Source organism: Perna viridis, chromosome 11, assembly GCF_037379345.1.
Source record: "Perna viridis isolate PV_CMFRI_1.1 ecotype Kerala chromosome 11, ASM3737934v1, whole genome shotgun sequence".
Lineage (NCBI taxonomy): Eukaryota > Metazoa > Mollusca > Bivalvia > Mytilida > Mytilidae > Perna > Perna viridis.
In genome coordinates, this window is record NC_142455.1 from 20,453,905 (window position 1) to 20,468,325 (window position 14,421).

General features: G+C 34.0%; 1 protein-coding gene across 2 annotated transcripts; it reads left to right on the plus strand.

Annotated features, from left to right (window-relative positions):
• Nucleotides 1-7,853: 7,853 nt before the first annotated feature.
• LOC148603283 (uncharacterized) lies at nucleotides 7,854-10,647 on the plus strand. 2 transcript variants are annotated; one of them, XM_088553406.1, is made up of 4 exons: nucleotides 7,854-7,909; nucleotides 8,175-8,286; nucleotides 9,148-9,340; nucleotides 10,507-10,647. In XM_088553406.1, exons 2-4 carry the CDS (start codon nucleotides 8,200-8,202, stop codon nucleotides 10,530-10,532), a joined length of 306 nt encoding a protein of 101 aa, XP_088409532.1. In that variant the 5' UTR covers nucleotides 7,854-7,909; nucleotides 8,175-8,199; the 3' UTR covers nucleotides 10,533-10,647. The 2 variants fall into 2 exon arrangements, with proteins under 2 accessions (XP_088409532.1, XP_088409531.1); XM_088553405.1 differs by having other exon boundaries at nucleotides 7,858-7,909; nucleotides 8,172-8,286.
• Nucleotides 10,648-14,421: the final 3,774 nt, after the last annotated feature.

Consider the following 14,421-nt stretch of genomic DNA (forward strand, 5'->3'; position numbering starts at 1 on the left):
AAATAACTTTTTTTTTAAATTTTACTTTTAATTAAGTAAACTATATTCCACGTTCAACTGAATTATTTTTCCTAATTGGGCATTTGCATTTTACCGCATTTTTTTGCGCCTGTTTCCAGGAATTTCTGCAGCTGTCTTCTGTATGTATTGTTTCGTTTTCACTTTCAGTTTACTTTTATGTTGCTCAAAAATAACCATTTCGCTGTACCTGTTTATGATTTTGTTTTGGGGTCAGCTGCGGCCTGCCGTGTGGTGTGTGGGTTCGCTCTTCGTTTATTGGAGACCTATGGATGGCCTTGATCTGACAATTTTTCATCCCGGTGGGGTTGTAGTCTCTGACATATATAGATGACGGTAATGTATAGACTATATACGATGTGGAATTATTATAACACAATAAAATGGTTATTATGATAAATAAAAAAGAAGATAAGTTGGAATTCACTGACCAGAAGCGAATTGATAATTGCTGAGCACTCAGTTTAAAAGATGGACTATCCACTTATTTTGATTTAATCCCCAGTACTGGGGAAAAACAAGATTTTTTTTTTAAATTTAAAACTTTTTGTTGACTCTTGCCATTCTGTGTAAAACAGGGACATCTTTCTGAATCTCAGCATTCTACATATTTAATTAGATCTAGGATTGTTAAGTAATTAATCGTACATCTGAATCTCATAACATCTTTTTTTTCAAAACAATAACAGAACAAAATCAATCAAATAAACACACAAAGCACAATGGTGGATCCAGGGAGGTGGATTACAGAGGGTTAGCACCCCTCCCTTTTATTGGAAAATTTGTCAATTTCATGTGCACGATGTGTAAAATTCACAAAAAAGTGAATAATGTCCAAGCATCCGCTTTTTTTTTCTGGGAACCCGGCTCTCACCCCTCCTTTTCAAAGTGTCTGGATCCAGTCCTGAAGCCAGCAAACAGATATAACATTATTCATGTAACTACAACATTTGGTCTTGTTGAAACGTGATGGACACTGACATTTTTTTGTAATTTGCATTCAGGTTAGACAGGACAACTCAATGACGAAATTAATCATTTCACGATAAATTAATACTATCTATGTTGAAGCTATACCCAGAGGTGACCAGACATACTAATAATGACCTAAACCATTTTAATTTCAATATAATCTGATATAAAACTCAATGACAGTCAACAAGCCGTTATTTCCCAGGGACTATTCCAGCTCTGTGAGTAGATGCATTTTATAAATATTGTACCTGTTAGGTTAGATGTTTGTTGAAATAATTACTTTGCAAAGTTGTAGCAATATAAGTCATTTGTAATCATTTTAACCAAGAAAATCTGACCTCCAGGTTAGTATCAAAATATATGAAGGCGAGGAAAGGGGGGGGTAAAGCAAAAGTCCTGATATAAAAGATGTATATATGTACTGACTACTAATTCTTTCAAATCTCTCTTTCTACTCGATAAGAAATGCGTTAAACCCCAACAATCAATCAATCATGTATATTGTCACCAAATTTGATCAAAGTCTTTTTCTAATTCAATCGATGGCAAAGTTTTCGGAAAAAAGGGTGGTTGATAGAATTGTCATTACAAGTCATGCTAAGAACACCCTTGCTGAAATTTCTTCATTATTTATTTTTCGAGGATTTAATCAATCTGGAGTTTTATCGATGTGGTTCATTCCATATCTATATGACAGATTTTTGTAATTTCATCTAACTTCAAAACTTTTTCATGAATATAAAACATGCTATTGGTTAAGATGACTAATTCGAAAAAACAATTTATGTCATTGTTTTTTTTAATTACAATAGAGGCATAGACATTTTCCCTGAATAATTTTTTTTAAAGTTGGTAATGAAGTTTGTCGTTGTATTATCAATTGTTTGCTGTTTTACCGTGGCCATTGCTACAAAAGGTCCGAGTGAGGTAAGTATGATTATGTGTTTTCTCGTCATCTGAAAAATAAAACAACACCTAATATATTTCATAACTGAGTAGGAATTCACACTCGATCAAACAAATTGTATAAAGGACAGTTTGTACTTGATTCGGCTCCCGAAGACATTTTGTAAAATCTCCCGTATATATCTAAAAACAAAGCAAACATCTTCTTGATATTAATTGAATGGTTTAATTCTACGTTTAAAGAGGTCTATACTTTTACTAACCAACCTTCAACATTATAATAATATATCCGAATACCATAACATGCAGCACGATAGACCCTTTGTATTAACTGTAGGATAGTCGGTGATAATGCGTAGAGCATACTCAATATACACTTCCGCGAGGAAAACTCCTTTGTTTTACCCAAGCCCTACCTCGCTGAAGTGTATAATGAGCATCCTCGCCAACTTACCACAAAAGGGTTTATACACAAAGAAGTTTAGATAAGTGTACTGTAACATAAACCGACTCGGAATTCTTAATGAAAAAAAAGTCTCGTATAGATTTCCCTATCGGATAAGGTTCCGCTTGCAACATTCCTACATCATTGTTTAACTGAAGGATTGAAAGATTGACAAATGTAGTGTTGAGATGTAAATTTCTTCCCTGGCAAATTCATTTTTGAACTGTTTAATTAATCACTGCAAAACTTACGAATGTGTTTAATTATAATGTGAAAGGGAAATCGAAGAAACTCTTTTAAAATGAAATTTTATAACCGTGAAGAGGTTTTTGGAAACCAAACCAACAACCAATTTATTCATAGATAGTATTGGTCTTTATTGAAGGCAGAAATAAAGAAACTCACCAAGGCTGAATGTAAAGTGGTTTTAAAGGAGCATTATCAAACCTCCCGAAACGACCAAACATTGAAAGAAAGTTTCTGTGTTTATCTAGATTATGGCTTCAACAACGACGAGTCAATGGTCATGGCAAAACAAGTTTTAAAAGAAGGAGACTTAGACAAAAATGGTGTCATTGACGGCGAGGGTAAGGGGTAACCTGTTTTAATTCAATTTTTGTCGTTCTCGCATTCATAGATTTCATTTTCAAGAAACCACAAGAATGTCCTCGATTTTTGTGGTACCTGTTTTTTATACACCCCCTTGAGAAGCAGAAGGTATATAGTGATCACGGTGTCCGTCCGTCCCCTATTCTAATCCACAACTCCTCTAGGACTGCTGAATGAGTAACCAATGGAATAAAGATTCTAGAGAAAATCAAAAGAATGTAATACAGTGACAAAGACATGGAAAACATACATAACAAAGAACTTAAAATAACCAATTGGTCCACGCTCCTATATAATGGAATTTAATGGAACTTTCATGAAACAGATTCTGTATTACATCTATTTTGTTTTTTTGAATGCTGAATGCTTAAAATCACTTATTGGGTATATTCTATATGATATCTGTTTAAGAGAATGTCCATGTAAAAATCGACAAATCCTATGTTATTAGGAGCTCACTAAATGTGTTGTTGTAATAAAATGCTTAAACCATGTGGATTTCGATGGTGCAAATGGTCAAATCAAACTCTCAAATTTTTTTTATAACATGTTTCACCTAATGCCTGATTCTTACAGGGACAGACACTTAAAGCCTTATCTATACGAATACTGCTTTTTCATTTACAATGTATTGTTTATATAAATTTCTTCAGTATCACCTAAAATATTCTATGTATGTAAATCTCAGCAAAAGATTTTTTTATGTAACCGGACCCTGGATGGGAAGAGCACATTTGGTTAATTATTTTATAATGAAAGGAATTAATTATTTTGTCGTTCTTGCATAAATTTCATAGATTTCATTTTTGAGAAACCACAAGAATGTCCTCGATTATTCGCGGCAATTAATTTCTTCCTCTCGAAATTAGCGCCCGACAAGAAATTTGTTTAAAGTAATCAAATATTAAAGGAAGTTGGTACTTCTTATATTTTTTTTCAGAGATTTATGGAAGACCAAATAAGTCATAAAAGGCTGACTCGCTAGCTGCTGACAAATAAATAAATGGAAACTTATTTGAGATTAAAATGAAAGTGTTTCTACATTGAGCAACACAAGCATTTATTTTTGATTTTATTAAGACGCTAGTAGTTATTATTTATATGGTAAGGATTAAAGTTCTTTCAATTTCTATATCAACAAGTGTGGACACAGACTGGTATTGTTCGAGGGGCAAGTATGGACACAAACTGGTATTGCCAAAAGAACAAATTTAAACATACATACGTTTTGTCTTGAAAGAATAACCAATGGAACCAAGATTCTAGTGGAAATCAAAGGAATGTAATCCATGGATAAAAACCAGACATGGAAAACAGACAAAACAACAATGAAAATAAATTAACTAAAATAATACATACAAAGTAACATAAGTAAATGAGAAAGTCAGACTCCACTCCACGGAAATATTTTTTGTTTTTACCACCTCCGTCAAAACAAAAAAAAAATACTCTTGCGCTGAATCCCAAATGGGATTAGGCTGTGGACTAAGTCTATTACATGTTTAGTCTTTGCATATTTGGTTTTCATTGTATCTTTATGACTTCTTTCATTTAAAAAATAACAAATGGAAATAAAAATTCCTACCTACCGACCCTACAAAATTTTAGAATAGTGCTCGGAAGCATAACATTTTTTTCGGCCTTGGAAATTTTTCATCAATTGACTGACATGCACCAGGATACAAGAGCGCAATTGTTCACAATGCAATTTCCGTATGGGGGGTCCTCACTTGCACTAAAATCTAAAAATAGATCCCGGTAAAATTTCTCTAATCTAACGCAATGTTGCTTAAATACACCCATATAGCTTTTAAATTTTGAAATAAAAACCACCATGTCATGCGGCGTTTCTGCCCGTAAATTAAGGTTCAAAAAGGGGGATACTTTTTCAAACATCACTTTTTCAGTAGCCACCCTAAGCCTTAAGTGCTCCATATAATACACATATATGTGGGGTGCTAGCTTTCAAATTCAATACTTTTGGTTCCTTACTGTTCGTACAATTTTTTCATGATAATATCTTTTTTATTATCCACCAATCGTGAACGTTTCTGTATTTTCCACTGGGCTGCATGTTGGGGTAAAGATCTGGCTGAATACTGAGGAGACATAATTGCGCTATTGTAACCACCCATATCTGTCTTACATGCATTGGGAAGTGTTGATTTTATCCCAGAAAAGTATTTTGCTGGGTCTAAGAAATTCAAGAAATGCTGCTGTAGGCTATACAACGCTGTATATACCGTGCAAATCACAAGTTGAATCACTATGTCACCGATCGACATTAGATCACACGACAATGCATTAATTGTAATGAATTTAAGAAATGAACGTGGTCACATGACAGCTATTTTTCCCGAATACACAGTGACCCACATTTACGGGTTTGACTATGCCCGCGGACTGTGTAAACGCTTTGATGCTTTACACCGTCCGTGAGAGACCCCAAACGATAGCCAAGGACGTTCAAAAACACCTCAGTCCGTCATGTATTACACATATGAGTGCAAACCGGGTCAGTTAGTATTGAGTATATATGTTCACACGGAAACGAAAATTAAACCAAGCATAGGAACAGTCAGCTGATTGTCAGCGTCACTCATATCGTGCAAATGATTGGCTAACACTGTCTTACGAAAGAATTTTGGGGATTTTAGTGGTTTATATTCACAAAGACAGTCGAATTATCTCCTAAAACAACGATTTTCTAGCTTTATACTGCACGAAATAAAGGATGTAACGGATATACGGAAAGTGGTATCATTTTCAACTTTATTGTTATAGTGTTATTTAATAAATTTCTCTTCAGAGATATATTGTGCTGTGCTGTATATATTTTATATATCATGGTCCAATTTGAGTAGACGCTCAGGTTGGAATAGAGGCTCGGGCTATATAAAAAAGAGCTTCTTTCAAATATTTTAATTCTGAAAACACAAGACTAGTTATGATAAACAGAGTATTGCAGTCAAGTTCTGCACTACAACAAAGTCCAAAAATTGGTCTGCATTTCTGGATTTCTTCAGCAGATTCCATGATTCAAAATTTGGAAATGAAGGTTTAGGAAATAGCTCTCTCAGATGATGTATATGAGATTCAAGAAACCAGTCTTTTTTCATTGAAGTAAACTGATGCACGCACAATATGAAAACACTAAATGATATAGGAAACAGTAGAAAAGGATAATAACAAAATTACCGAACTGATAAAATCTAGGCAGTAGTCAAAGGAAATTCCGAATAACAATTGCAATATCAAAGTAAAAGTTGGAACCCCCGTAATGGTCCGCACTTGCTACAGACATTTCAAAATGAATGGTGGGTTAAACCAGGTTTTATAGCGCTAAACCTCAGCTTCAATTACGGTTCATTACTTCCGGTATATTTCAACACATATAAGCAACATAAAATTGTCACCAGACAAAACCGGTAAAATAAGTCAAAACAGTACAGACAATATGAACAATAAATCACTGAAAATACAATAAAAATTATGTAAATCCAAGCCATGAGTTTCAAAATAAGTCTTGAACTTTGCGGGGAAGATGTGTCAAGTTGTACCCAACTAAAAAATACATTCGTCTGATCAAGTATTGATTAAAACATACAAAGAACCATTTATGTATGTATGTCGACTTTCTTTTAATGTTTTTTTAATACTGCAAAAAAGATATTTGTATAAACAGCCTCGTTTGATTAAACATCTTACGCCATTTTCTCCCATTTTATTACTCTAATATTAAGTTGTACTGTGACCCGTACGTCTGGCTCGTACTTGACATGGTGGTAACGATTTGAAATTTGATATGCAGCTTCACCTTGATGAGTAACACAGTTCGGTTGCATGTATAAATAGCCTTTTTTGATTTCAGATGTAACATTAACATGTTTCTCATATTTGTATATGCATAAGTGCTATGAATGTACCATTTCCCATAGCAAAAAATACAGATTTAAAAAAAGAGGCGTTACTAAGCAACTACATGCATCAACATAAAGGTTTTCGTATAGTCAGTACTGTATCAGACGAAAGGTGAAAAGTTATAAAACACCATTCGTTTGGAATTTTGTAGGAAGTTTCTTGACCAAGTTCTATTAATCTGCCATATTTGCTACATACTGCAAACAGGTAAAGTTTTCGGGGTGCACTTTTTTGTTTTCTTGAATTATACGACTTGTTGGTCGTTACTATGTTGACCTTGTATCTACGGCGTTGTTTTGTCCACGGATTCCTCCTCGTTTTAACATTCGGACTGGCCACTTCTGTTTTCGATCTGAATTCTAATTTAATTACTTCCCGTCGACGAAACTTTCAACCTAAGTATCACTATTTCGTTAGGATATCTATGAACCAAATTGAATCTTGAATTCATTGACAATTGAAAACATAATTAGTTAAAAGTTCAAGTAGCCGCCTTTCTAAAAGTCAAACAGAGAGTGATTTATGCATGTCAAAAAACCAACGGAATTCAGACTTATTTCTTGTTCAGAAATGATTAATGATCACATAACCAGTCATAGTTTGTCATTGGTTGTTGCGCTTTTGAGATAAAAAAAAATATATAGATTGTATACAAAAAATGTTACTTTGGCAAGAGTTGTTCTTCCTGATTTAGGTCTCATTTGGTTGATTTTAATGGGAGATACATGTATGTATTTTCTACAAAGTGCATATTTGCACGTAAAAATGTGAAAGTATAGCATATGTAACTGAAAAAGCATAATATTTTTTGTTGGGTTCATCTACACCATGAATTATTTTACTATTAACAGTGTCTGAATTTTATGGGAACTGTTATTTTAGATAAGTGACACTCATCATCTGTGGAAATATAATCAAAAGCTAGTCATTGCATTTTCAAATGTTAAACAGTTTAAATTAAATTAAATTAAAACAGAGCTTTTAATCACATTATTCAGTTTGAGTATTCATTGTAGCATTCATCCTTTATAATTGGTAAGTATTTTTTCTTTCATGTTAGGTTTTACATGTTTAAAAATTAAGATACTAATCTCAATAAAAACAACAGTTTTCAAATATGTCAGTATCTATAAAGGATCTTGAAATCATATTTATAGAGTTTTATACTTGAAGTCACGTTAAAATATAAGTACAGCTTTTTTATGCTTTCGCAGTTAGTTATGTTGACAAATCTTGCATATTTACCATTAAAAAAATAATTTAAAATCATATTCACGAGACTTCTGATTTTGTTCAGTAGAAGACCACGCTTTCGCAAGTTGAAAATGACTAGCAAACAGTATTCCATTGTACTGATATTATGTCTTGCTGCATCCGAGAGTGCTGTTTTAAGAGAAGACATTCCCAGTGCTGTAAGTGCTTAAAGAGATCGAAAGATTTCAAAAACATTTTAAGGTACAATGTCTGACTTGTTTTCAAGAATAGTTAACATGTAAATCTTATCTTAGTCGGATTTTTCAATTATCAAGATTTTCAAGGTAAAAGTACTGAAGGTTTTCGATGCCCATTTACGAGATCTACCACAGAAAAAAAACTAAGTGAGTCATTTGTTTGCTACTGTGAACGTACTATTGTTCGTGGAGTACTAATTTTCATGGTTTTCCTGGGTAGGCCACACCACGAATTTTGGTTCCGAACGAAAAGGGGATTTCCAGTGATGGGTGTATAGTAAACACCTCAAAACCACGAATTCAAAATCCACGAACATGTGTTTCTTCCCTCATCCACGAACATTGGTATCCACAAATTAAAATACTTTTACAGTATTTAGCAATACATTCGTGACAAAGGGTAGTAATAATGACATAAAATTAATGTTGTTGCCTTCAATCTTGTTTTGATATATATAATGTCTGATCTGATATCAAATTGATGAGTAGATTTTTCGAATTGACATGTCTTAAATGAATCTTTATGCTCTTCCGGTAAAATAATAATTATTTGTTTAAAGCCCCACCTCATAGGAGAGAATTCATTGATTGTTGCATATTTCAATTTGATGGAAATTCCTCACTGGACACCTTTTCCATGAAGCGAATTTTCAGAGTATCTGTAAAAATTTATTACACATATAAGAAACATCGAAATTACTTCCCAAATTTTATATCTACAAATACGCATTGTAGGGACGTGGTGCATTTTAATATAGCAATTATTTTGTCCTATAGATGCACAATATATTTCGTGAACTCTGAGGTTTATTTATATTGCAGAAGGAAGCAATGTCGAGACAGGATTGCATAGAAATGATTGAGGAAAGACGTAATCCTCAGCATGAACCGTCGTGGATTGATATGTTTTGCTTATATTTTGCATATGGACTTGCAAAGAATGATGCAATAAATACTGCAACATTAGCAATGGAAGAAGCAGACCTCGACAGAAACGGTGTCATCGATCACAATGGTATGTTTCCTTTTAACTACTCGGTGTCATCGATCAAAATGGTATGTTTCCTTTTAAACTACTCGGTGTCATCGATAACAATGGTATGTTTCCTTTTAACTACTCGGTGTCATCGATAACAGTGGTATGTTTCCTTTTAACTACTAGTTTTCTTTATTTTTGTTAAGAGTAAAATGATATTGCATATGTTTGCGTTTTGTTGTGGTCTGTTGTCAAGAGAAAACAACATCTGACGTTCCACATTCACTCTCCACGCTGCAGCTAGCCCTCTCAGAAAATGCAAGAACTTTGTAAAGTATGGAGAAAGTGAAAGATTTACGCAAAGCTATCCGTTTGCCAAACGATGTTTGATCTGAATAATGTCCGACAATTTCGAAATGCTTGTCTGCAGCGATTAGGAGAGGAAACGAACGATTGCCGCTTAGTGGAGCATGTTGATATTCGTGCAACTAAATAACAAATAAGCATTTTCTAATTTTAACTCAAGATGTTGTATAAGTTTTGAATGTCCAAACTTTAATACATATATTTAAAAAAGGCCAGCGTTGTAAATAATTCATTCTGCGTTTTGGTTCCATGTTGATTAACCACTTATTTACCAATTTTATCCGCATTATTTGACTTTGTAGTATATCATAAATGTAAAACAATTAACTGTAACTAAAAGAATGCAAAGACCACATTTTTGATTTTGGTAAGCAGGAATGTCAACTTCATCTTAATATGCTTAATTTGATTTTACATCATACATGTAATATTTTATCTTTTCGTCTTGTTCGGTACATATTTTTGTCGAATCTCCGCATATACTAAACAACAGTGGTGGAAAATGACGTAGAAACATCTACACTATGAAAAGAGGATCCTTCTGTACATTTTCGTGAGAGCAATTTATCCCCATTTCTTGCCTGTGCTATTGTCGCCAGTATTACATGTATTACATGTATCAACGAAGCCTTTTAGGAATATTGCGATTTAAATAAGCATCACACATCAAAGCAATGTGCAAGCATGGCATGATGTGAAATTAGTATCCTTACAATCTGCTCCTTTACTAATAAGCATAGTTTCAGTTACGGAAAGAATTATTAGCATTGTTTTGTTTAGAATAGTAGCGATAGATGAAGTTTTGAAAAGAATAATAAATGGTATATTTTTCATTTCAGAGATGACTGGAAATGCAAGAAAATGAAGCCTGATTTGACTATTCACTTCAGATTGACAACATCTTGATAGAATGAATATGCCAAAATAGTTAAAAATATTTTTTTCAATTTTGTCACTCTCATTTTGTCGTAAAAAGATAAATAAACATTAATTCATACCTTTGCTTATTATATCCATCGAAATTTACAGCATTACAAATTTCAAAATACCTAAATCATTGAGGTTTCATTCCTTGTATTGCATATGGTAAAAACTCTCGGTATATGGTTTGGATTTCTATTTCGATAGTTTTGGTTTAGAGTACTTCTTGCACCCAATTAATATTTGGATTTAGATTTTTCTATATATTTGATTCTAATGCTGCTGATTAGAGGATTCTCCTTGAAACACGTGTGCAGCTAGCAAATCGAAATTTTCAATATATATTATTGGTACTTTTGTATTTGAAACGTTCTGTATAAATTCGTTCAGTAAACATATCATTTTTACGTTTGATATAGAAATGAAATTTTATTATTTGAGTCAGATAAACTTTTCCTTATTCTAACATAAAAAAATGCACACTTGCACATACAAACAGATATAAACCTCTATAAATTATTCAACTACAATGTGGAACATGACACACACACACAATATCTTATGAATGAATCATATTGTGAATGAAATCCACACTAAAACAATGGTTTAGCCCAGGAGCCCCATAAGGTCAAACAGCTTATGCTTCTTACAAGACATTCGTATATTTTTTGCCATACCATTGAATATTGAACGTAAGGAACAAATTCTACTATATTTCCATAGTTGGGATCACTTCTAACCTTCTTAAATTCTGTCAGAATCTGTCAGGATTTCTGTTCTACGACAGCAGATAGAACAGAGATCCTGACAGGCTCTGACAGAGGCTGTCCTGGGTCAGGACACATTTTGCCCTATTCCCTGACAGATCCTGACAGAAACAGTCCTGGATCGTGTCAAAGAAAATACAAAAAGCTGTTCTAAACTGTCATACCCCTGGACAGTTCCTGACACTAATTCTTTCTATTCAGTATTACGTAATTTAAGACAGGAAGTCCGCAATTAATAAACGAAACTGTGTGGTTAATGCAAATTAGCAAATCCGATTAGGAAAAATTCTTGATTTCAAAATTTACATTGAATTTCTAATTACAGTGTATATATAGATCTAGTCTAAGAGCTCGTCGTGGTCATCATCCCACAATCACGCGATCGTTGTTCATGTTCCAATTTTCGTCGATCTCGGTCCAGTCACTCATATCGTTCAAAAATTATCATTGTTTACATATATAATGTTTTACATTCTGTCATACACCTGTGATATTAATTAAATTAAATTATTTAATTATAAAATTAAAAGTTTATGTATCTGTTCTAATTGTAAAGTGGTAAACGATAACTTTGGTAATTCTGCGAAGTTCAACATTCACTAAGTACTTTTTGAGTGAAAGCTACTTTTAACAACATAGGGGTCACAAATCATTCTTAAAATGTTAAAATTGACAATTTTAGCATTAAATGGGTGACTGATACCTAAATATTTCAGTCGAAAATCTTGAAAATGCCACTTTTAGTAACGAATATGAGTGTGAACACTTCCAATTAACCTACATGGTCTTATATGTAGAAACGGTAGAAATTAAAAATGCTAGATTCATATTAGTGCAAAATGTATGAGTGCGAGCACTTTTGATTTTCATGAGAGTCTAAAATTATTGACTAAAATGCTATTTTTTGTAATATAACTACCATGTGTGTGACTGCGACTGATATATTTCAGTCAAAATCAGGGGCGTAGCAGGTACGGCAGGCAATATTTTTGTTGGTACTGTATACCATATATAAAAGTCATGTGAAAAATGGAAAAAGTCGAGTTTAAACATTAGCAAAGCTTCCTTCCCGTCGTAAGAATCGGGATGCGGGTGCTACGCCTTTCTTTCCGAAATCACGTACATGTACTGTATGTAATTCAGTTAGGGAAGTATTCTCGAGCTAATGCGACTGTCAGAATCTGTCAGGAACTCTTCTAATCCACGTATCTATTTTACCTAGAACAGTTCCTGACAGGAGGGGTCAGGACCCATGACATATTATGACAGAGCTTGTCAAGAGCCCTGACAGACCCTGACAAGGTGTGTCGCGGGGCAGAAAAGTTTCTTACAGTTTAGAACTGTTCTATGACAGCGAATGCTGCCAGGATCGAAGAGAGGTTAGAAGTGATCGCAACTGTATAGCCCGTTCTAATATGCTATATTTGTCATGTCATGCAATGGGTATTGAACACGTCACCGTAAATTACGAATGTAGTGAATCGAGTCTCGATATCTCAGCTACTCACTTAAGTTTAGATTTGGACCGAATAACATTAGTTCTTTTCAAGTTCTGTATTTCATCCACCGATTGTATCGATACTTTGCAGGACTCCAAGAATATAAATGCCGAGCCAAACCAATCTATCAATTCTTGTCACAGTTCTTTATTGAAAATTATGCCACAGTTCTGTATTTACTGTTATTGTCTTGTAAGTTTTTAACTAAGTGTCATGGCCAACGATCTCCGTTCACTGTTCTTTCCCCCGTTTTAATTTCTCAGTACTTGCAAACAGTCTCCATACTTTGTACTAGCAATCGTTGTTCATTAACTGTTCTTGCAACTGTTCTTGCCATCATTATCATTCACTGTTCTTGCCACCGTTCACTACACATTGTTGTAGTCAACATTCTCCACACTGTTCTAGCCATGATCTTGCCATCGTGGAGTGATTCATTGTAAATCGTGGGTAGCGATAGCCTTGCGGCGGAGATAAATGTTTGTATCAGGAAATAAGAAGTTCTACCAATAGCCGTTTGTACCATTATATTTCTTTCATCCTGAAAAAAAAAAACAAAACAAAAACCGCTGTTACTTGATACTCAGTTATACGTGGCGGATCCCGAGGGAGATTGACACCCCTCCTTTTTCCTCAAATAATGTCCTAACACCCCCTATTTTTGGAGGAACCGCGGCTGGCACCCCTCCTTTTCAAAGTGTCTGGATATCCGCCCTTGGTTATAAAATACTTCTGACGTATTTATTGCAAATGTTGACCAATTATAAATCTGAATGTTAATACACTTTTAAAATATCATCTATTCCACCAAGACCAAATGGAATTAGAAAAATAAAAAAAAATGTCTGTTTATGTTAAGCCATTCCATACAATTTTCCGTTCACCAATTATAATTTGTTAAAAAATTGGGAACAACAAAAAAACAGTATTGTAAAAATTGCTCTCAACAGGTAAGGAAAGTATGTTCTTATCTGTTCCGTTCGATCAAAAAAATTTGTGCCACGTTCTCCATGTCACCCATACTACTTTCAATTAACAGGTACTTTTGCAGTGTTCACATTGTTTTCTAATACAGTTGAACAGTGAGCGGCGGCAAGATCAGCGAATGGTGAACGCTGGCAAGAACAGTAAGTACAATGAATAGTGAACGGTGACAAGAGCTATGAATAGAGAATGATGACGAACAATTGTGAATGGTGAACGATGGTAAAAACTGTGATTGGTGAACGGTGGTAAGAACTGTAAATGGTAATCGGTGGTAAGAACTGTGAATGGTGATAATGAACGTGAATGGTAAACGGTGGCAAAAAATGGCGAGTTGTGACAAGAACTAAGAATGGTGAATGGTGGCAAGAACTGGAAATGGTGAACGTTGGTAAGGACGATGAAAAGAGAAATGTGGTGAGAACAGTATATTGGGAATGATAGTAAGATCTGTGAATTGACAACAGTAACAAGAACTTGGAATGGTGAACGGTGACAAGGACATTGACTGAAGACCTGTGGTACGAACAATGATAGCGAATGTTGAAAAGAATTAACTGGGAATGTCAAAACAATTAATGAT

Excerpts from the sequence above, each read along its gene's own strand:
- LOC148603283 (XM_088553406.1), top strand. The coding sequence starts at position 8,200 with ATGACTAGCAAACAGTATTCCATTGTACTGATATTATGTCTTGCTGCA. Across the intron at positions 8,287-9,147 it reads GAGAAGACATTCCCAGTGCT|AAGGAAGCAATGTCGAGACA; the intron begins GTAAGTGCTTAA and ends TTTATATTGCAG. Across the intron at positions 9,341-10,506 it reads CGGTGTCATCGATCACAATG|AGATGACTGGAAATGCAAGA; the intron begins GTATGTTTCCTT and ends TTTTCATTTCAG.